A 23,049-nucleotide genomic window follows, 5' to 3' on the forward strand; every position below is an offset into this window, starting at 1 on the left:
CCTGCGCCCGACTCCTGTCACACAGTCCCGGCTCAGTGCATAGCTGCCCAGACTGACTCTGCTTCTCTTCCCCTCCCCTCCAGGACCCCTCTACACCCTCAGTAGATCACCCTCTCCTCCCGTGCCCTCTCCCCCTCCCCGCTGCAGTGCGGGCAGCCTTCAACAACTCGGGGCTGTTCATGCAGACCCCCCTCTGCCCCCCTCCACACTGCCTAACTCAAAGCATCCTTTATAGGCTTATTTATTTAGCTACCCCTCCTCTTCTGCACCCGTGCTGCCGGCAGGTCCAATGCAGGCTGGCAGACAGAAGGAGAGAGAGACTGCAGCAGCTTTGAAACACACCAATTGAAGACACGCTGTAATCACAGACACTAATCAAGTCGTGCCCCGATCGCTACATTGCCGATCACATCAGAATACAAATGCAGTTTATACACAATATAAAACCTTAGTGATAGACCCTCACACACCCTGGCTGGCTGTGTTCCAGGGTTAATGTGTGGTGTAGCTCAGGTGAAACAGCACGGCGTCCCAGTGTCAGAGCATCTCTCTCACAGTGGGAATGTCCTTGGTTGTCAGAGCGAGGGGACACATCCCTGAAAAGTTGGCGCGCACACTATTTCTGCATTACTGTGTCTGGTCTGCACTGCTATCTAAATAAAAACAAACCAGTTAACTTCATAGCGTGCCAATATCTGACATTTGCTGTGTAGTCCATGTAATTGCAGTCATCAACTGAATATTTCACAATAAAAAACTTTCAGTATTATCACACAAATACAGGTCTACATTGTGTGAAGACTTCCCCTCCCTCTGGGACCAGTGCTAGAATATAGAAATGCTGAGCTGGTGAGTTCATGGTAGTTAGTCCCTTATGACTCAGAGTCCCTGCTCCAGAGCAATCTACAGCCGGGACTTTACAGGCCGGTCTGCCTTCAAAACAACTACAATAGCCTGAGGTCAATGTAAAAAATATTATAACACTGCTCAAACAAAAGAACATGCATTAACTTATCCAGACAAAAAAAATTTTCCTCATTTCTGTTCACTTTAATGGAATTTTTATTTTGAAAATACATTATTAGCCAATCCTTTTGAAGTCAAATAACATGCTGTTTATAAGATTTGAAGGCACATACAGGTACGATTTTGGTGCCTCACCAATAGGCCCAGATCTGTCAATGTGATTAAATACTTTCATTTCCCCTCTGGTCACTATGACAGCATGGCTGCTGGGAAATACATGTAAAGTAAAGTAATGTATAGTCTGAGAGAAAGTCAACAGACCCCATTATAAACAGAGGAGAAAAGATTCTCATTGTTTGCTGCCCTTTCACCTTCAGGCATAAATACTATTTTACAAGGTAGAATGATGGCCCTTGTCTGAAAGTACCTCAACCTCCCACTTCTGGATGCTTCTAAAGAGTTATCATGACACTGGCTGGTTTGTTGTGTGCGTGCTGTTCGGCAAGTTTGGGTTTCTGAAATCTCAGGGTAAAACCACAATCTTCTTCTCTAGCTTCTGTTTGGGGAAGATGAACCTCTGCATTACATCGTGGAGCTCCTCCAGAGCGAGCTGAGCATGTAGCACTGTGACGTCATCAGTGTCTGAGCGTACCACCCACTTCAGGGCCCGGTACAGGTCCAGCAGAACATCACTCAGAACCTGGGGAGAGACAAAGGGAGCAGGAGGGTCATAACAGGGATGGAGGGGGGTGGGGGGGGGAGATCAGAGGGGTGTGTGCAGAAAACAGCAGAAGGGATCTCCCAGGGCTATAATAAGCGCAGTGATGGTAGGTGATCAGTGCTCCTGGGTGCAGACAGGCTTTCAGCAGTCAGCTGTTCCTACTCTAACACCAGGTTTGAGGTCATGTCTAGTCTACCTAGCTGACGTTTCACATGGACTCCGTGTCATTACGACCGCAGCAGCTGCACACAACTACAGCAATTAACCGCAAGACCTGAGGAAGAGCCTGAGAAAGAGCCTGAGAAACCCCAGCGTAAAGACCATGGCCCATTCTTCAAGAAAACCAACAGGGCTCCCTAAAAACTCTGTCACACAATGGACGTTCTATCAATCAAGGGGTCCCTTAACGGGTCCTTTGTCCAGACTGTGTTGACCTTTAGCGGCAGCACATCCGTGTCTAGGGCGGGTCAGACGGCCATTGGAGTTTGCTTTATACTCAGCGGTTTTACTATGTGTCTGGACAAAGAGCGTGTTATCCAAGATGAGCACGGACTTCCCTTAGATAACACGGTTGTAACAGCACAAGTATAGGTCATGAACATGATTCTGTTTACTAAGTCTCATTGCTGATCTTGGTGAGAATCTGCCCGTAATCTGTAATCACACAATTGAACACAGAGACATTTATAAGATTAGAGGTATAGTTCTTCCAAACCAACATGCTCTGAAAAGATTCCACTGTTGAACATCCCTAGTGATTTCACGCAGGTTTTCAGCAGCCTGAAAAAAGTAGAGCACCAGAAATGGTCAGGACATTCTGACACAAAAAAAGGTTCCAACACTAACCTAGATGATTTTCAGTGATGCTTAATTTTAGTGTGCCCATTGGGGGCGTGACCAGACAGGAATGCGGTTAATGGCATTCCTGAACTTTTGACCTCTTTGGTTTATGGATCCAATGACACCCAATGACACCCACTGAAACACACATTATCCCTCAATTGTACTCCCTTTTTCTCCAAGTCCTGTGGTACCCAATTCATGATTACAGTCTTGTCTCATTGCAGCAATTCCCAATGGGCTTCAAGGAGTGGAAGAATGGGGCATGAATCTTCCCTGCAAGTGGAGCTACTTTCCTCTCAAGCAGGAACAGTTAGCTCTCAGGAGAAGAGCCCCCATGGCGTGGCATCACCATTCTTCATGTTCTCCCACCAAGACAGAGCAAGGCAATTTTGCCTGGCCCTTTGTGAAACTCCCAATGTTAGTAATAGTCATTAGAAAATCAGTAGAGCATCTACAGAAGAGTTTCGGGCTCTCAAAGAAAGTGTTACCGTCTGTTCACCGTTACTGTACACAGTCTACGCTTCATGGAAAGGTTTAGAATAGGCCAACAGCTGACCTGGGCAACATGGACAAACCGTAATGCCAAAAATTGACAGAAATGTAATAATGATAGGATGAGACCTTTATAACATGAATGTACATTACATTTTAAATTACTTTGTTTGTTGCCATCAATTGTACAATATTTCTTGATTTGTATCATCAATCACCCATATTTTATTTACAGTGGATATAAAAAGTCTACACACTCCTGTTATAATGCCAGGTTCTTGTGATGTAAAAGAATGAGACAAAGATAAATGTCAGAACTTTTTCCACCTTTAATGTGACCTATAATGTGAACAATTCAATAAAAAAAAAAAAATTGAAATCTTTGAGGGGGAAAAAAACTGACAATAACCTGGTTGTATAAGTGTGCACACCCTTAAACTAATACTTTGTTGAAGCACCTTTTGATTTTATTACAGTACTCAGTCTTTTTGGGTAGGAGTCTATTAGCATGGCACATCTTGACGTGGCAATATTTGCCCACTCTTCTTTGCAAAAGCGCTCCAAATCTGTCAGATTGCGAGGACATCTCCTGTGCACAGCCCTCTTCAGATTTCCCCACAGATGTTCAATTGGAATCAGATCTGGGCTCTGGCTGGGCCATTCCAAAACATTAATCTTCTTCTGGTGAAGCCATGCTTTTGTAGATTTGGATGTGTGCTTTGGGTCGTTGTTGTGCTGAAAGGTGAACTTGCTCTTCATCTGACTAAGGCCCTGGTTCCAGATGAAGAAAAATAGCCCCAAAGCATAATACTGCCACCACCATGCTTCACTGTGGGTATGGTGGTCTTTGGGTGATGTGCAGTGTTGTTTTTGCAACAAACATACCTTTTGGAATTATGGCCAAAAACTTCAACCTTGGTTTCATCAGACCATAACACATTTTCCCACATGCTTTGGGAGACTTGATGTTTGTTTTTGCAACCTTTGGGCTTCCGTCTTGACACCCTACCCCATTCATATGAAGAATATGGGAGATTGTTGTCACATGTAGTACACAGACAGTACTTGCCAGAAATGCCTGCAGTTCCTTTAATGTTGCTGTAGGCCTCTTTGAAGCCGCCCTGACCAGTTTTCTTCTGGTCTTTTCATCAATTTTGGAGGGACGTCCAGTTCTTGGTAATGTCTCTGTTGTGCCATATTTTCTGCACTTGATGATGACTGTCTTCACGGTGTTCCATGGTATATATAATGCTTTGGAAAATATTTTGTACCCTTCTCCTGACTGATATCTTTCAACAATGAGATCCCTCTGATGCTTTGGAAGCTCGCTGCAGACCATGGCTTTTGCTCTGAGATGCAACTAAGAAAATGTCAGGAAAATCCTATTAAAACAGCTGAACACATTTGTGATTAATCAGAGTCACTTTAAAGGATGGCAAGTGTGTAATGACTTCTATTTAACATAAGTTTGAATGTGATTGGTTAATTCTGAACACAGCCACATCCCCAGTTATAAGAGGGTGTGCTCACTTATGCAACCAGGTTATTGTAAGGTTTTTATTTTTCAGTTTGTTTATAAATTGAATTGTTCTCATTATAGTTCACATTAAAAGTGGAAAATGTTCTGACATGAATCTATCTTTGTCTCATTCTTTTACATCACAAAAACCTGGCATTTTAACAGGGGTGTGTAGATTTTTATATCCACTGTATTTATTACAAGATACTTAAAGCAACAAACAATATCAACAAAATACCAGCATGTACCCCTGAAGAAGTACAGATTTGAGAGGCAATTTAAAGATGTTTACAGGCTAATTAACAGCAGTCAGTCAAATCACATACTGTGGAAGATTGCTTGTTATTAATGGTCAGTTTTGTATTGTGGCCTTTACATAGGCAGACAATTAACTTTGTTTAAACAACCAAGATTAACCAGGCTGGTCAGCTACCAACGAAAATCACAAATGAGGGTCCCAGTGTCACAGGCTGGCACCAATGAGGGCCCCAGTGTCACAGGCTGGCACCAATGAGGGCCACAGTGTCACAGGCTGGCACCAATGAGGGCCCCAGTGTCACAGGCTGGCACCAATGAGGGCCCCAGTGTCACAGGCTGGCACCAATGAGGGCCCCAGTGTCACAGGCTGTCACCAAGACAACGTACTTAACATCATCCAACCTACACCAGGGTGGCCTGACTACACTGAAACCATTAGTGGTGCAGAAACCATCCTGCACCAGATCGAGCTGCTCCAGTGACAGTCCAGGGTCAGGGAGTGCAGCCCACAGAAAGGCTGAGGCAAATCAATACTGGACTGACAATGAAAAGATCCTGTCTGGGTATTAACTCTGGAATGATAACTGAACGTGACATAATAATAGTTGAATTCAGGGAGGAGTAGTGTACTCTGCTAGTACTTGTTCTAAACTGTGGCGTGTGGATTGGAGGCCGAGTGAATGACAGAACCTGAACCAAGTCTAAATAAAGCCGTTCTCCGCTCAACATTGAGGTGTTTCTCAGACTGCCATTTCAAAATCGGGGAGGAAATTACAGATCTTCTCATTTGTCCAGTCCAGCTGGATTCCACATGTAAAACACAGTGAACGTCCCCACTCACTAACATGCCGACTACATTACATCATGGAAGAGGACAATTTATAGCTTCACATTGGTTCAGCAAAAGTGTGTCTGTGTGTGCCTGTGTGTCTGTGGCCGTGAACAGGTCCAGTACTGTACCTGGGTGGCTCTGTCGCTCAGGCCCCGGAGCAGCAGGACGATAACATGGACAGCAGCTCGCCGCACCTCCGCCTCCTTCTCGCTCCTTATCAGAGCAGTCAGACATGTGCTTAACTGAGGACGAACACACACACAGAGACAGAAGAGGCTGAAACGAGGAGCGGAGCACTTGACAAGGCCTGCAGTACTGTGGGTGCCGGTAGCGCAAAGGGGCCGATGTGACATTTGGTCAGAAGGGCACATGTGCGCGCACGCAGGCAAGCACGCACGCACGCACAGCAGGCTGCGATGAACTGTGAGGGATTAAGCGACAGCAGACGGCCATGATTCTCATGAATAAGCATCCCTGTTACTCAGCCTGACAGAGATGCTTATTCATGAAGCTGTCTCGGGTGAACAGTCCCTGCTGACCGCCCCCCCCCGGCCTCACAGCGGATTTATTTAAGGCCCTGACCACTGCAGGCTGCTTTGACAGACACGCGCACACATTCAGACACTGCCTGAAGCGGACATGCGTTTCAGTGAAGTGATCCTGGCTTGGCCCCTCCCCCTAATACTGCCCCCCGTCGATGAATAGCTTGATCTCAGCACTTCGGGGGGGCGGGGGGGACGACGACTCTATAGGAGAGGATACTTCAGCAAACAATACAGGAGGGATGGGAGAAATCTGTCATGAGACCTTGCTAGTTGGACAAGACAGCCACGGTTCTTTCCTTCTGAAGAAAGTGACCTGTGATCAAACACCTGCTGTTCCCTGACCTGACCTGCTCCAAACGGACCAGACAACGGTGGATCTGGGCCGGCAGACACCTGGACCCAGTCCCAGATCATAAGACAGCTAGTGATTATGTCCCAGTGTAATGAGTGGGTGGACGAAGTGAAAGATGATTAACAGGTTTTTTTAAGTGTTACCGAACTGTTTACTGGCGTTTGCCCCTCACCTCCTGTGTCCAGGGCCCCAGAGCATAGTTGAGTCTCTGGCAGAGCTCTCCCAGGTTGGACAGGCAGCTGGCACGGACGCTGCTGTCCTCATCCCTCGTCCCCCTCAGGAAAACCCCGATGAGGGGGCGGCCGTGGTGAGGTGCCAGGTCACCTGAAACGCGGGAAGGGAGGGCATGAGGTTTGTTTTAGCATGAATAATTATCTGTGGGCAGAACTAACATTAGGCTGCGGATGGTACTAACAAAACTAAGCTCAGGCCGCTGACAAAGTTAAGGAAACTTCCAGACTTATGCGGTTTGTCCTCCCAGGCACCTCAGGTGAAGTGAGCTCCACCTGATTGTTTTAATCTTGACTTTTTGCAAAGGCCTTTGCTAAATCTGCAAAGGAGCTTCACTAGAGAAAGCACTGTGCTTTATCCCTGTAAGGGTATATCGGACTTACTGAAACAGACCTCTGACAGAGCTTTACCTGCTCTATTTTACGGGAGGGAAAGGGAAAGGGAAAGGGAAAGAGAAAGAGAAAGGGAAAGGAGAAAGAGAGAAAGAGAGAAAGAGAAAGAGAGAGAGAGAAAGAGCCGCTGACAAAGTTAAGGAAACTTCCAGACTTATGCGGTTTGTCCTCCCAGGCACCTCAGGTGAAGTGAGCTCCACCTGATTGTTTTAATCTTGACTTGTGAGTTTTTGCAAAGGCCTTTGCTAAATCTGCAAAGGAGCTTCACTCGAGAAAGCACTGTGCTTTATCCCTGTAAGGGTATATCGGACTTACTGAAACAGACCTCTGACAGAGCTTTACCTGCTCTATTTTACGGGAGGGAGAGAGAAAGAGAGAGAGAAAGAGAGAGAGAAAGAGAGAGAGAAAGAGAAAGAGAAAAGAGCAATGTAGTTGTCCAGGTCACTGGCTTCCCCAGCAAGACCCAGATGGGTGAACTGGGCCGGGGTCCCTACAGCTGAGTCTGGCCCACCATGACAGCGATCATTCACCCTGGCTTGGCCTGGCCTCCACCATGTCCCCTCCAGATAAACCAGCAGTTCAGTTTAGCTGGCCGTTCCCAGGCTATACTTGGCTTAATGAAAGAGAGAACAGGTGTGCGTCTGTGAGTGACTGTTTAGGTTTCTGGGCAAGCCGGCAAGTACAAGTCCATCTATCACCGTCTGTTTTTGACTCACTGCCGCATCCAGGTTGCTGGTTTCTGAGCCCATAGTTCTACTATCTCCTACAAATGCTATAATTAGGCTATTATTTAAAACACATCAGCCCCTCTTATCTTCCAGGCATTTGATCCAACCCTGAATCACACCTACGCTTTTCAAGGCATTGTCCTTTAACCTGCACAAGGTAGCTTTCCTGACGGATAGCCACATTCAAATACTCGTTTCATTATTAAATGATTCCATAAGTAATTTAAATGGGGGTCCAAATGCATAGTTGGATACCTGAATGACAGTCAAAGGCATATGGTGGTCAACATGGAGAGTTCTGTAATCCATGCACAACATGAAAGCTGTTTGTAAGTTCAGATATTACAGTGTTTCTCACCCGGGGTGATATCGCCCACCAGGGGGCGTTCAGAGGACGACGGGGGGCGCCGGAAGCAATGTTTTGGAAAGGGGGGGAGTTGAGATGCACTTGGGGGGCTTTTGTTTTAAAGCGAGTTTAAACCGAAGATTAACAACAATACAAGTTTAAAGTTTCAACGTCTTGCAAAATACTGTGGTCTGCAGCATTAAAACCTGGCAGTTTACACCTGGACGAGACGGCATATCGTAACTCTGTTTCTCTTCAGTGTTTGTCAGCTTTGTGTCGCAGCTCCATGCTGCCTTCACAGAAACGGGACGTCAGAGTATCATCTATAAAGTTTCACGCACATGGCGTTTACTGTGTAAAATATCATTTATTTCTCTTAAAAGCATTCATTTCTCTGAAAGATACACCGTGAAAGGATTGTTATCACAGTTGTTACACATTTACCAGAGGGATATTCCACTGTTGGACTTCCCCTGAAAGCAACTTAGCATCCAGACGCACATTAAAACACTAATCAATACAAGTGGCTTTGTTGACATGACTGCAATACAACCAGGCGCAGGGCTCTCACTAACATTCAAAGGTTTTTAACTTATTTCTTTTGAAAGTTAATCCTTGTGCCAGCTTGTTTTCCATTGGAACAATTCACAAGAATGATTATTGTTTGGCATTTCTGATTGGCTGTGGTTTAATTAAGATTTGAATGTTAAATTGCTAGCTGTCTCTTATTGGCTGCTGTTTGTTTCCCTGGAAAACTAATAAATCTATGCTTGTCATTCAATAATGTGTTTTTTTATTATTCAGGGCAATTAGCCTAAATCTTATTTGATGGGGGCGGTAAGGGACCTGGTTAATGGATAGGGGACAATGGCCCAAAAAAGGTTGAGATCCACTGAGTTATTAGAATGTTTTGGTGGAAACATAACTGGATACAAATTTAAAGCTTTGACTAGCATGAACATAAAATAATGATACTTCCATGCTACAAGCTCAGTGCTAAAGTTGATCTAGTCTGTTGTCTAACATTATTTTATGGACTAGGGTCCTTCCTGAAAATTTACTGACACACAACACGCAGGTGGATTAAAAAGAGGATCAAAAGGGAGGCACCTCTGGCCTTTCTTGTTCGCTGCAGAGACATTTCCAATTTCCGAAAACTAGGAATAGCGAATCATGTATATGAACGTATGCATACAAACACGCTGTCAGGCAGAATTCAAAGATAAGTGGCAAGTAAACGCGATTCACAATATTAATGCCTATTCTATTGCTAAATGTAAAAAAGTATGCAAAAAAATTACACCGGCTCAGGTTGAGCATTTCAAACGGATGGTGATGAGGCTCAAAAATGAAAAACGCCAGTAATTCACTGTTTGAGGCTGGAACACAGGTGGGATGCAGACAGGATGGGGCGATATTTTGGTCTGATCACAATGCTTCAGAGAAGAAGTGGGCGTGGCTCCCACAGGCATTACAAAGAGAGAGTGATCCAAAGGAGAGACGTGGATCGAATTGGACCAGCTGTGATGTAGTTCTGTGAGCCTAACCGGGCAGGGCCAAGGAGAGACCGCCGGGGGTTTGTCTGGATGCCTTTTATATCCAAGACGGGAAAAGGGGGGGGGTGGCGAATAACCCCTCACTTGTCCCAGAGAAAGGCTACCAACAAGATCTGGCAGACAAAACCAGGGAGTTAGAAAAAAGAAACAGTGAATTCTATCAGAGATCGGTTTCAATACAGTCCCTTCCAAGCAGACCTCTGAGCGTAGAACAAGCACGTACTGTGTTTTGGGACTTATAATCAGGCCTGGTACACACTTTACACAGACCAGCATGAACACATAATTAAAATGGACACTAACATAGCAGGCATTTTCACATTCATACACACAAAAACATGTCCTTCACAAAACAACTTGTGAATCTGTCTAGGAGACTGGTCATTGAGGTTAGCAGCAGGCGTCTCCTCTGTGTGGTCAAATCTAAAGCCAGAAGACAATCTTCCCTCTACATTTCGACGCATCATGAATAGCTGGAGCCTCTCCCAAGCAGTGTGGTTGTGAAGTAGGTCAGCTGGTTCTCAGTCCACTCACCCAAAGCCCTGCTAGCTCTCATCAGCACCTCTCCCACCTTCAGCCGGGTTTCCAAGGACCTCTCCTTCTGGGGGGGCGGGCCACTTTGGTACTCGATCTGAAGCCGCTGCAAGATCCTCTCAGGGAAGGAATCGGCCAGCAGTGCCAGGCCTGCAGAGGACAGGCACACAGAGAGTGGGACAACGAGAAGCAAAGATACCAGGTCCCGCATCAGTTACGTTTCGAGAGGACCATTTCAAGGACAAATGAGGTGAGATACAAGTCGTGGCTCAGCCATACTTGTTCCGACCGGGGGGAAAAAGGCAGCAATCAAAGGTTAACAGCAAACCACCGAATGACCGTAAAGACCAAGGGCTTTCTGACATCCTACCTTGAATGGCTGACAGATACACAAATGAGTCCTCGTGCTCCAGATTCTCCAAGAAGAGCTGAAAGACAGAACCATCAGAGCGCACGTTAACCAACAGCTGCTTAACTTCACCGTCTAAAATCCTATTAACATTTAAATTTTGCTAGACAATGTTTCCCGCCGTGCTTACAATTTGTACCAGAACCACCCAGACACAAAGACAGCTGTGATAGGAAGGCAGATGAAAGAGAATCCACTTGACTGGACCCCCTAGGCTTAGATGGGACGTGGAGGGTTCACTCACAAGTGGTGCTCATTACCCAGAATACTAAATGAGACCCAGATCGAGTCTTATAGTCAAGTCCCCTCTACCTCGCCGCTCCTCAGACAGATTAACAAGTCCCCACAGACCACAACGCAACACCCACGGTCTCTGATCAACTCCCCTCATCTATTAAACATCCTCTCCACCCAAGAACAGACACTGGTACTCCCTCCTGCTACAGTCTGTGCCTCCAGGCCAGGCGAGAGGCCCAGGAGAAGAGAATCTTCAAGGCTACGGTATTAGAGGAAGACCGCTCTCAGGGGACACGGAAACCCCGGGGGGGCCGGGGGAAAAGAATAGACTGATACCACTTTATCAGAGGGAATTCATTAAAGCTCATTCCTACACTGTGCCCCCACCCCCGGTTGATTCAGTCATCCCACTAAGTTGGATTTTAGAAGCAACATCGACTGGTCCTCAAGCACTCCTCACCATGAGGACTCTCTCCTGGTTCTGAAGTGCGTCCCTGTCTCCGTCCCGTATGGCCCGGGTCAGGGTCCTGAGGGCGACCGCTCTGGTGGGGACGTCAGGATCACAGGCCTCCAGGAGGCAGTCTGAGAAGGTCCCCCTGGTGGCGCCGCCAGGGGGGTGACTGCTGCCCCCCCTACCTCCAGGCTGCCCCCCACACGGACCAGACCCCCCTGCCGTAGTCCCAGCGACAACCTGGCCCGGCGGGGGGGTTCCCTTCTGAGATCTGCGTGTTATTTCAGGCTCTGCGGTCCCATCAGCAGAACTGCCCCGTGTTCTAAGGGAAGGGAGGCGGGTCTGGATGGGGGCGGGGGGGTTAGGCGTCGGAGGAGGGAGTGTGCCGCTGCTGCTATGAGAGGCGGGTAACTGAAGGCCAGTTTGGGCGTGGTGTGCCATTTGGGGACTCTGGGTTTTGGGTTGTTTCTTACAGGGCACGTTATGGAGCGTTTCGGGGCTCGGGTAAGTAGCGGCTCGCGACACGCTTTCTGGGCGGTAGGACCCGTGTGTGGCGATGGCAGCGCGCAGGTCTGAGGCCAGCTCCTGGATGGCCGCCTCAGGGTGTCTCTGGGAGATCTCCTGCAGGGGCGGGAGAAGCCTGGACATGGCAGAATAGTCCTGTGCTCCGAGCTGCGATGAGGAGACAGACAGAATAATTAAAGCCCACCTCATACAGGATGACCACGTGCACTACTATCAGCAACATCTGTAAGGTCCAGTGAAAGCTGTACCGGGGAAGGTCCTGAGAGCAGGGTGGCCACCAGGCCCATTCCCATGCTGAGTGTCTGGGTGTCCACTGGACCCTGAACAGCTGGGACCTGGTCCAGACCCACACAGGCCCTCTGGAGCATGGCTCTGATGAACTCCACCACCTGGGGAAAGACAAACACAGGAGAGTCGAGACTACCGCTAGCTTATATGCCACATCTACTAACTTCATCCTGACACCCTTTTATGGTGAAAAGGTTTTAAAAAGTGCTCACCATAAAAAACCAGGCAGAAGGCTGTCAAGATAAGATGCCTATTAATACTCTCCATCCCCGAACTGAAGCCAGTTTATCAGCGAAGTTTCCTAATCTATGACTGAATGGTTTTCCTCAAAATGGCACCATGTGATTTAACTCTCTGTCTTTAATCGTGGGGAGACTTGGCTATTCTTAGAACTCTTAAAGCATTACTCAACGTGTCCTCATTCCTTAATAAGGGCCAGTGTTCTATAAAGAACTCATGCTACAGGAGAGGACAGACTCACAAAGACAGAGTTTGATAAAAGATCACCAGAAAACTACAAGTGAAGAGATGGTGAACACTGAGGTAAGAGCATACATTATGGTACACTAAAGTTGGTGGATAAAAATAGGCAGGCACTGAAAAACTAAAACTATAGGAAAAGTCAATCAACTATTGGCATTTCTCATGACCCAAAATTGAAAAAGAGTCTAGTAATGGAGTGGAGTGGAGTTACCGGGGTCAGTTTAGGGGTAGGGTGGAGTTACCGGGGTCAGTTTAGGGGTAGGGTGGAGTTACCTGGGTCAGTTTAGGGGTAGGGTGGAGTTACCTGGGTCAGTTTAGGGGTAGGGTGGAGTTACCTGGGTCAGTTTAGGGGTAGGGTGGAGTTACCTGGGTCAGTTTAGGGGTAGGGTGGAGTTACCGGGGTCAGTTTAGGGGTAGGGTGGAGTTACCGGGGTCAGTTTAGGGGTAGGGTGGAGTTACCGGGGTCAGTTTAGGGGTAGGGTGGAGTTACCGGGGTCAGTTTAGGGGTAGGGTGGAGTTACCTGGGTCAGTTTAGGGGTAGGGTGGAGTTACCTGGGTCAGTTTAGGGGTAGGGTGGAGTTACCGGGGTCAGTTTAGGGGTAGGGTGGAGTTACCTGGGTCAGTTTAGGGGTAGGGTGGAGTTACCTGGGTCAGTTTAGGGGTAGGGTGGAGTTACCTGGGTCAGTTTAGGGGTAGGGTGGAGTTACCTGGGTCAGTTTAGGGGTAGGGTGGTGTTACCTGGGTCAGTTTAGGGGTAGGGTGGAGTTACCTGGGTGGGCTTATGAAGCAGTAGCGTGTGGGGAAGACCTTCACACATGACAGCTAGCACCTGCAGTAGAGCTAGCTTCTGACCCCGCCCACTGACTTTCCCAAACAGATGCTGTTCTAGCTGCAGTAGTGTCATGGATGGCTGACACACGTCATCCTCTTCCTCGTCCTCCTCCTTCGCCCAGCAAGTCAGTTCCTGGCAGGGATACAAGCATCCATAGTTACAGACCAACCAACTCTATCGAGGCAAACAACAGGGCAATAAAGACTTCTGGCCAAAGCCATTGGATGCCTCTGTGTGAGTGTGTGTGTCTGGTGCAGTAGTTACCCGCAGTAGCTCGAGGAAGAAGTCTCCAGGCAGGTCACTGTCCTTCATCTCTGCCAAGAGCTGGGCCAGACACTCCACCCTCCACTGCTCCCCAGCCACCTTCTCATACAGAGCATCGTCCTCATCACTGAGACATGGGGTGAGAGGAGACAAACATGTGGAGGGAGGGATTAGGGGCATGACTGTCTTTTCTCAAAGGTTTTACCTTCCTACGGTCTTTTGAGTAATCAGTGATCCAAAACGTACATTTGAAGATTCGACTGAATTGCATTCATTCCAGTAATATCAGATCAGAAATAACACCCCAAGGAAGAGGTATTACTAACATTTAGTTTTTCCTAGGATTGGGAAACATCATGGGAAGGAAGGTGAATGCCAGTCACCTAATTGACTCGGAGGGGGTGAGCTGCGCCCCTCCCTCGCTGCCAGGGGTGAAGTGGAAGCCAGAGGACACCCCGGATTCCACTCCATCAAGGGCACACAGTTGCTTTATGACTGACAAGGCCACAGTAGGATCAGAGTTTCCCATGTACCAGAGCAGGACCTCTTGACAGGGGGCGCTGTGGAGCACAGTTAAAAAACACCTAAAGCTGAGGCCAATCCATAATAAGAGAAAGGTGAAACAATAGTCATATTGTTCAAGTTACAAGTACAAACAGGACTTGTTCAGACTGGAGAAACCCTGTATATAAAAATAGCCAGATTCAGAAAGCATGAAAACTGACCGTAGGTGGGAAGCATTCTTTTTGGTGAAGCAGTACAGATCAAAGAGCACAGGAATTACTTCTCCCAGAGCCTTCAGCAGAGGAGCAGATGGGCTGTTCCCCACCACACAAATCTGTGTGAGAGGATGACATAGTATCTTTCTGGGTTTGACCATTACACGGTTGAGTTAGCCTTCAGTGTTCCACTGACCTTAAACACATCCTCCACACAGCGTGTCAGCTCCCATTCCTCCACGGTGCCCCGGGTTTGACCTTCCCCTAAAAAATACAGACACTCAGTCCCAAGAGTCATCCACAGTGACCTCCACAGGGTTATATCAGAACATCCAGTTGTAGCCAGAAGTATTGGCCAACTAGCACATCATTCAAACAATGAACCATTTCTTAGAGACCACTGTTGAAATTCAAAATTATTTTGGTAACCCATTTCATCAATTTCTTTGGTTTGAAGGTGAACAAAACCAAAACAACTAAAGAATTGACAACAACAAGAAAATACACAAAAAAATACTAATGGCCAATGTTATTGGCACATTCTGAAAGTAGATAACTTAAGTAGGCAATTCTCCTTTACTTTAGAACTGAACTCACCGGTTGTAAGTTGCAGGTGCCTGTAATATGAAAATCACTCAAACTAACTTCAATACAGAAAAGGATTCAAACTCCTGTTTTCCATTCCTGTGTTTGCCACAATGAGAATGGAGAAATTAAAGAACATTTGAGAATTGTCTGAGGATTATAGCCAAGCAAGGAAAATCATAAGGATACAATGTCAATCTCCAGAGACCATGTTCCTGTTTCCAGTGTACATAATGTTATCAGGAAGTGTAAGGCCCTTGCCACTACAGCCAACCTCCTTGGATGTAGCCACAAAAAACACCTTGATGGAAGACTGTGGCAAAGAATGCAACTGCCATTTGCAGTGATGTTGTGGGTTTGCTTTGCTGAAAACAAAGGTTCTGTAATATTAATGGTGAAATAAAGCAGTGTGACGACCAAATGAATTGGTAATTACAACTTCATTTCAGAGAATATTGTGAGCTATTTGAAGAAAGAGCAAGGGTGACAATACTTTTGTCTACAACTCTGTGTTTATTGTATGAGTGTGTGCATGTTTGTCCAGCGCAGATTTAGTGTAGGTGTTCAGACAGGTGAAGTTGTAAGCTCAGTCCCAATTGTCTGGAAAAGATTGGATAACCTGGAAAATCGGCAGTGTTTCCTACTTACAAAGCATGTAGAGGTCTGTAATTTTAATGATAGGTACACTTCAACTGCGAGAGAGGGAATCTAAAACAAAAATCCAGAAAATCACATTGTATGATATTTTTATAATTAATTTGCATTTTATTTCATGACATAAGTATTTGATCACCTACCAACCAGTAAGAATTCTGGCTCTCACAGACCTGTTAGTTTTTCTTTAAGAAGCCCTCCTGTTCTCCTCTCATTACCTGTATTAACTGCACCTGTTTGAACTCGTTACCTGTATAAAAGACACCTGTCCACACAATCAAATAAACTCCAACCTCTCCACAATGGCCAAGACCAGAGAGCTGTGTAAGGACATCAGGGATAAAATTGTAGACCTGCACAAGGCTGGGATGGGCTACTGGACAATAGGCAAGCAGCTTGGTGAGAAGGCAACAACTGTTGGTGCAATTATTAGAAAATGGAAGAAGTTCAAGATGACGGTCAATCTCCCTCAGTCTGGGGCTCCATGCAAGATCTCACCTCGTGGGGCATCAATGATCATGAGGAAGGTGAGGGATCAGCCCAGAACTACACGGCAGGACCTGGTCAATGACCTGAAGAGAGCTGGGACCACAGTCTCAAAGAAAACCATTAGTAACACATTACGCTGTCATGGATTAAAATCCTGCAGTGCCCGCAAGGTCCCCCTGCTCAAGCCAGCGCATGTCCAGGCCTGTCTGAAGTTTGCCAATGACCATCTGGATGATCCAGAGGAGGAATGGGAGAAGGTCATGTGGTCTGATGAGACAAAAATAGAGCTTTTTGTTCTAAACTCCACTCACCGTGTTTGTAGGAAAAAGAAGGATGAGTACAACCCCAAGAACACCATCCCAACCGTGAAGCATGGAGGTGGAAACATGGGGATGCTTTTCTGCAGAGGGGACAGGACGACTGCACCGTACAACCTCCTTCCCTCAGTAAGAGTATTGAAGATGAGTCGTGGCTGGGTTTTCCAGCATGACAACGACCCGAATCACACAGCCAGGGCAACTAAGGAGTGGCTCCGTAAGAAGTGGCCTAGCCAGTCTCCAGACCTGAACCCAATAGGAAATCTTTGGAGGGAGCTGAAAGTGACAGCGACAGCCCCGAACCCTGAAGGATCTGGAGAAGGTCTGTTTGGAGGAGTGGGCTGCAGTGTGTACAATCCCTGCTGCAGTGTGTGCAAACCTGGTCAAGAACTACAGGAAACATGATCTCTGTAATTGCAAACAAAGTTTTCTGTACCATATATTAAGTTCTGCTTTTCTGATTTATCTAATACTTATGTCATGCAATAAAATGAAAATGAATTACTTAAAAATCATACAATGTGATTTTCTGGATTTGTTTTAGATTCAGTTACTCAGTTGAAGAGTACCTATGATAAAAATTACAGACTTCTACATTCTTTGTAAGTGGGAAAAACCTGCAAAATCGGCAGTGTATCAAGTGCTTGTTCTCCCCACTGTATTCACACCTGCTCAATAAACTCCAGACACTGTTTCATACAATTTATCAGGAACAATATTCAATAAATGTCATAAGGTCCTCAATAATAGTCCCATACAGAACAAAAGTCAAACTGCAGTAATATGTGACATTATGTATTACAGTTAGGTCCGGAAATAATTGGACATTGACACAAGTTTTGTTATTTTGTCTTCGGTCAATATATTTACCAAAATATTTGGAGAAAGGGTTTAGGAATCTCTTTAATATGTAGCCCCCTCTTTTTCAAGGGACCAAAAGCTGTTTTTGAGTTAATTGTCCACTTAACAGTTTGTCATTTCTTCTTCAATTAAGCAGGTAAAAGGTCTGGAGTTGATACCAGGTGTGGCATTCACATTTGGAAGCTGTTGCTGTGAACCAATAACATCGGTCAAAGGAGCTTTCAGTGCAAGTGAAACAGGCCATCCTTAGCTGCAAAAAATTCTGAGAGATAGCAGGAACATTAGCAGTAGCCAAATCAACAGTTTGGTACATTCTGAGAAAAAAAGAACGCACTGGTGAGCTCTGTAGCACAAAAAGGCCTGAACATCCATGGCAGACAACAGTGGTGGATGATCGTAGGATATTTTCCTTAGTAAAGAAAAGCCCCTTGACAACATCCAGCCAAGTGAAGAACACTCCAGGAGGTGGGCATACCATTATCCAAGTCTACCATAAAGAGAAGACTTCACAAGAGCAAATACAGAGGGTTCACCACAAGGTGCAAACCATACATAAGCATTAAGAATAGAAAGGCCAGATTCTGATAAAAAAACATCTAAAAAAGCCAGCCCAGATCTGGAACAGCATTCTTTGGATAAATTAAACCAAGACCAACCTGTACCAGAATGATGGAAAGAAAAAAGTATGGAGAAGGTGTGGAAGGGCTCATGATCCAAAGCATACCACATCATCTGTAAAACACAGTGGAGGCAGTGTGATGGCATGGGCATGCATGTCTTCCAAAGGCACTGGGTCACTAGTGTTTATTGATGATGTGACATAAGACAGAAGCAGCCGGATTAATTCTGATGTGTATAGGGATATATTGTCTCCTCAGATTCAGCCAAATTCAGTGAAGTTAATTGGATGACGCTTCACTCTACAGATGGACAATGACCCAAAATATACTGCGAAAGTTTTTTAAGCCAAAGAAGTGGAATATTCTGCAATGGCCGAGTCAATCACCTGATCTCAACCCAATCGAGCATGCATTTCACTTGCAGAAGACAAAACTTAAGGCAGAAAGACCCACAAACAACTGAAGACGGCTGCAGTAATGCCCTGGCAAAGCGTCACAAAAGAGGAAACCCAGCATTTGGTCCATGCGTTCCAGACTTCAAGCAGTCATTGCCTGCAAAGGACTCTCGACAAAGTATTAAAATGGTATTTACGATCGTGTTAATATGTCCAATTACATTAGTTAATCAAATTTTTTGAGAGGATGTATCTTGACGAGCCAGGCATGCAAGGGTCATGCCCTGGCTGGGACATCTCTGGAATGCAGAGGTTGTCTAGCTAAATGGTATGGAGAGAGGTTGATTTACAAAATAGATAAACTGTATTTCGTTATAATACACTGATATCATGCCTTGCTGTACACTTTGTAACACCTGTTCTATTACCTGCAATCTGGTAATAAAATATCATAAACAGATTATATTGGTTTCCTGAATAGATTATTCATAATTTACAACCACGTCACACCCCATGGAAAGTTGTCTTTTTTATACATATACATATTGGACATATTGAAATCTAATTGAGAGCTAAATTCCAACCATATTCATTGATAAAGCTAATCCAATTTTACAAAATGAGTTTCAAAGCAATTTAAATAATAAAAATGTACTTACGCAGAAAAGGTTAGTACACCCCTAACTTTACCATCACAGATAATGGCTAAAATTGGATTCAGAGGCACATGATTAGGTGCAAATGATTAGAAAATCCTTAGAGAGTAACATGGGACGGTCCTTCCATATAAATTTGACAGTTGGTCTGGTTTGGTCTTAACCATGTGTGTGTGATAACACATAATGACAAGATCAAAAACCTTATCCAAGGCCCTAAGAAGAAAGATAATTGAGGCCTATGACCCTGAGGGGTAAGAAAGCCATATCAAAGCAAATTAAAGTACACCATTCCACTTGCTAACAGATCATCTACAAACAGAGAACATTTGGTTCTCTGGTACAATTTTCAAGTATAATCGTTCAGTATCATTTGTTAAATTAGGTTACCTTCGTGTATCAATAAAGTTGATGTGAAGTTTACATATCCACATGGTCAAATGCATTACTAAAAATGTGTTCCTTTTACTTTCCAGGGGGGTTACTGTACACAATACAGCACAAGAGATGCTATGGGCAATTGTCCTGTGTTTCATTAACAAGTAAATAGAATTATAATTATTTGCCAACAAATTATTTAATTTAATTCAAAGGCCTACTTGGGCTAGTGAGTAAGGAGCCTTTTGAAGATACACCACTGTGCTGTCTGTCTTCTGTCCAAGCAACCAGCACACAGGCCTGTTAACAGCAGTGGAAGACCTACAAGTGCAGGCCTGGACACATTCATTTTAACTGAACTGGTACAGTACATTCAATTAACCAAACTATATGGTGTGCTCTTTAAGCAACACCACAATTTACACACAAACACATGCAAATCCCTCACAGTCTCCAATTAAAAGCCAGCTGAGTCTAGTTCCACAGCAGTGTCAGTATCTCATGCACAGAGCATATGGTTTTGATAAACAATACAGCTGATCAGTGAAAATCAGTCTGCAAGTGATGCTCATTTCGCAGTTACAAAAGTTTATTTTGTTTTATCACAGCTTGGACTGACCTGTCACCTGCCTGCAGCGGCGTAAGGAGCGGAAGAGAGGGTTGAGCAGGTACTGCGGGGCAAACTCGGGCCAATCCTGCACAATGGTGAGAGCCGCCCTGGTGGCCACACGCTGGAACTGCTGAGCGGTCAGCTTGTCCCTGAAGTGCAGGAGCTCCAGAATCTGACCGTTATAAGAGAATATTATCACCCGACTGATTCTGAAATGTAAACCCAGGCGCTATCATACTGGTATCTACATCTCATTAGATACCTATAAATCTTAAAGACCTGACAGGTTTACCTGGGGGCAAACCTGGTTGTAGTAGCTGTCTGGAGAGAGAGACTGCTGAGGGCAGGCAGCCAGGATCCTGGCTACACCGTCACATTTCCGCCAGTCAGACTCTCCTCCTACAAACAGAGGGACAGCAGTATAACAAACAGGCAAAGGTGACACTTAAGAGTTTGGTCGAGATGTTTCTCTGCCTCTTCCTTCTCATGGCTTCCTGCCACGACTCCAGTTGGGCTCACCTACGCCCACCTCCAGAACAGCCCTCACCACAGACTGGACTCCACTGGGCTGCATTAGCCTTTCAGACAGCAGCTGCCCACACAGACGCCTCAGCCACGGGGGAGCCTGGCTCAGAGGGGTACTACTGCCACCACCAGCACCAGGGCCTGGGGGGGCCTGGAAAGACAGAGGCATGGCATGTAGACTCTAAGATCATACCAAAGTAGAACAGACACAGTACCAAATATTCTGTCCACAAGGGAAAACACATTGTTAGATAGTTGTTCACTACCTGTTTGGAACCTCCTTGGAGAAAGAGAAGCTCTTTGATGACGATGGGCTGGTAAACCTTTCCCAGGAGACTTTGAAGGGCCACCCTGCAGTTCATTCGTTCCTCATTGCTGACATCCTAAGAGCGATCATATGCATTTATGAACAATTCATAACCAGGTGACCCGCTGGCTCCTTAAGACTTGTTCTGGGAGTCACATGACAATCACTATGATCAATAATAAGTTGCTAATCTGACATCAAATGGGCTGGCCAATTCAAAATTGTTTGTTTCCATTTAATTTTGCTGAGCCAAGTGACTCTTATCCGTAACCAAGAAATACAGGAATAATAACACTGACGATGTTTAACGTCATGACGAAAACAACAGTGAATTTACCGTCCCCTCCTTAGCTTTTCCTTTCTCAGTGTGGCATGGACTGTACCCTAGCTGGCATAAAGCTGCCATGATGTCACCCAGGTGGCGAGTATAGACCATGGTGGCCAGGGATGACAACTCAGACAGCTCCAGCAGAACACTGGCGGTGGTCAGGAGACGGCGCTCTGGGACAGGGGCCACATCACGACGCACCAACCCCTTCACTGTTGTCCCGAACATCGACCTGCGCCCCAGAGGCACCCCAACCCCTTGGGCCAGGTAGGGGCAAAGGCCCAAAGAAACAACAAACTGTAGAGCGGCGCCAAGTATTTTCTGTTGGGCCACGCTCAGCACGTCGGGAGGCAAAGGAGGGGCCATCTCAGATGTCCGCAGTCTGCCTGTAGCACAACTCGCGTCTTTGTTTCTGAAGGCCTCCAGCTGGAGTGTAAGATGTCGGGCCAGGCTGAGCAGCATGAGCAAGCATTCTTGAATGAAGTTCCATGTGACGTCCTCCGTCATGCCACAGACCCAGGAAGCTGCTGCCCTCACCTGCTCCCGTAGACAGCACACCTCCTCCAGATTCCTCTCCTGTAGAAGGTCCTCCAGCAGGGCCTGGTTGGCTTGGAGTGCTGCCATTAGTGCCCCCTGTTCAGTGTGTTCGGCACCACACACCATGGCCTCTGTAGGGCCACAGAGGGTCAGTCAACACTCAATTATAAAGAGGATAGGACTTATAATTGAGTGTAACTTCTCCAAACAGATTTTTGAGCTACAATAGCTAATTTTACTAGATTTCAATAGCACAATTATTTTCCTTATTAAATTTATAAAATAAAATATTTGTTGATTTCACTGAATATTTGTTGTGAATCTACTGTCTAGCTTGCTAATTTGATGATGAACATCTCCCGGTAAATACTGCTAACTAACTAGCAAGCAGAATGCAAAAATCACATTAAATGGTTACTTACCTCCGAGAGGCTTAGTAAGGACACCCAATGCAGATAGTATGGCTGAAGTCATGTTTATGTGTTCTACTACTTTGGCAGAGTTAACCCTACCGAGACTTTGAGCCAGATAGCTAACCGGATATGTAAAACTGAAGCCTTAGTTCGTCGTATCCTCTCGAAACAGAAAGGAACCCCAAGCAGTGGTCGCTGGTGGTAGTCTGGCCGAATGTCATCGATTAAACTGATTAAATCTGATTTCAATCACGTTTTCCCCCCCGAATATGTAAAATATGTTATAAACAGGTTCAATTATGTTTAGAGTATATATAGGCTTTATCGTGACGAATAGTTAATGCACATATACACAGAGTAGGCAGTTCCCGTCGTTTCCTTACAGAAACATACTAGAACGCGCCAATAATCTCCAACAGGATCTCGCTAGCTCGTCCATGGTTCTGCCTACATACTTTTCTAAATTCTTTCCATTTGGCTTTACAAGCATTACTTTGGAAACGACAGCTTATGTGCTATCTTGGTTTAGTTATCAAAATCTTGTTATCCATATGTATCCATGCCGTTGAAAAACAACCAGGATATGCTGAAACATGTCGCTGATATTATACGTATTCATGTCAGGTGCTCAGAAACGATCCGATTGGTCTTTATTTCATTGATCTATCATCTATGTCCGAAAACCAGGTATTCAGCCGAAACCCTTAAAAACATATGTACTGGGTTTCAATTAAATCAAATATGTGTAATATATCAGCGCCTTTAAATATGAGTATCTTCATATTATAGGTTTCAGTTACTTAATTTAAAGGAATTTCTTGAATGATTGTCCCTGTCTTCTGTAGCCACAA

General features: G+C 45.5%; 1 protein-coding gene across 2 annotated transcripts; it reads right to left on the reverse strand.

The window, feature by feature from the left end:
* Positions 1-1,044: 1,044 nt before the first annotated feature.
* tango6 (transport and golgi organization 6 homolog (Drosophila)) lies at positions 1,045-22,773 on the reverse strand. 2 transcript variants are annotated; one of them, XM_010884146.4, is made up of 18 exons: positions 22,208-22,773; positions 21,786-21,916; positions 20,880-20,996; positions 20,608-20,764; positions 20,381-20,487; positions 20,098-20,260; positions 14,720-14,787; positions 14,530-14,642; positions 14,188-14,364; positions 13,805-13,931; positions 13,478-13,672; positions 12,186-12,326; positions 11,422-12,084; positions 10,686-10,743; positions 10,316-10,465; positions 6,701-6,852; positions 5,760-5,873; positions 1,045-1,666 (listed from the first exon to the last, which is right to left on the reverse strand). In XM_010884146.4, the coding sequence occupies exons 1-18, from the start codon at positions 22,257-22,259 to the stop codon at positions 1,490-1,492; spliced, it is 2,862 nt and encodes a 953-aa protein (XP_010882448.2). In that variant the 5' UTR covers positions 22,260-22,773; the 3' UTR covers positions 1,045-1,489. The 2 variants fall into 2 exon arrangements, with proteins under 2 accessions (XP_010882448.2, XP_010882447.2); XM_010884145.4 differs by having other exon boundaries at positions 21,258-21,916.
* Positions 22,774-23,049: the final 276 nt, after the last annotated feature.

Source organism: Esox lucius, chromosome 19 (genome assembly GCF_011004845.1).
Source record: "Esox lucius isolate fEsoLuc1 chromosome 19, fEsoLuc1.pri, whole genome shotgun sequence".
Taxonomy (NCBI): domain Eukaryota; kingdom Metazoa; phylum Chordata; class Actinopteri; order Esociformes; family Esocidae; genus Esox; species Esox lucius.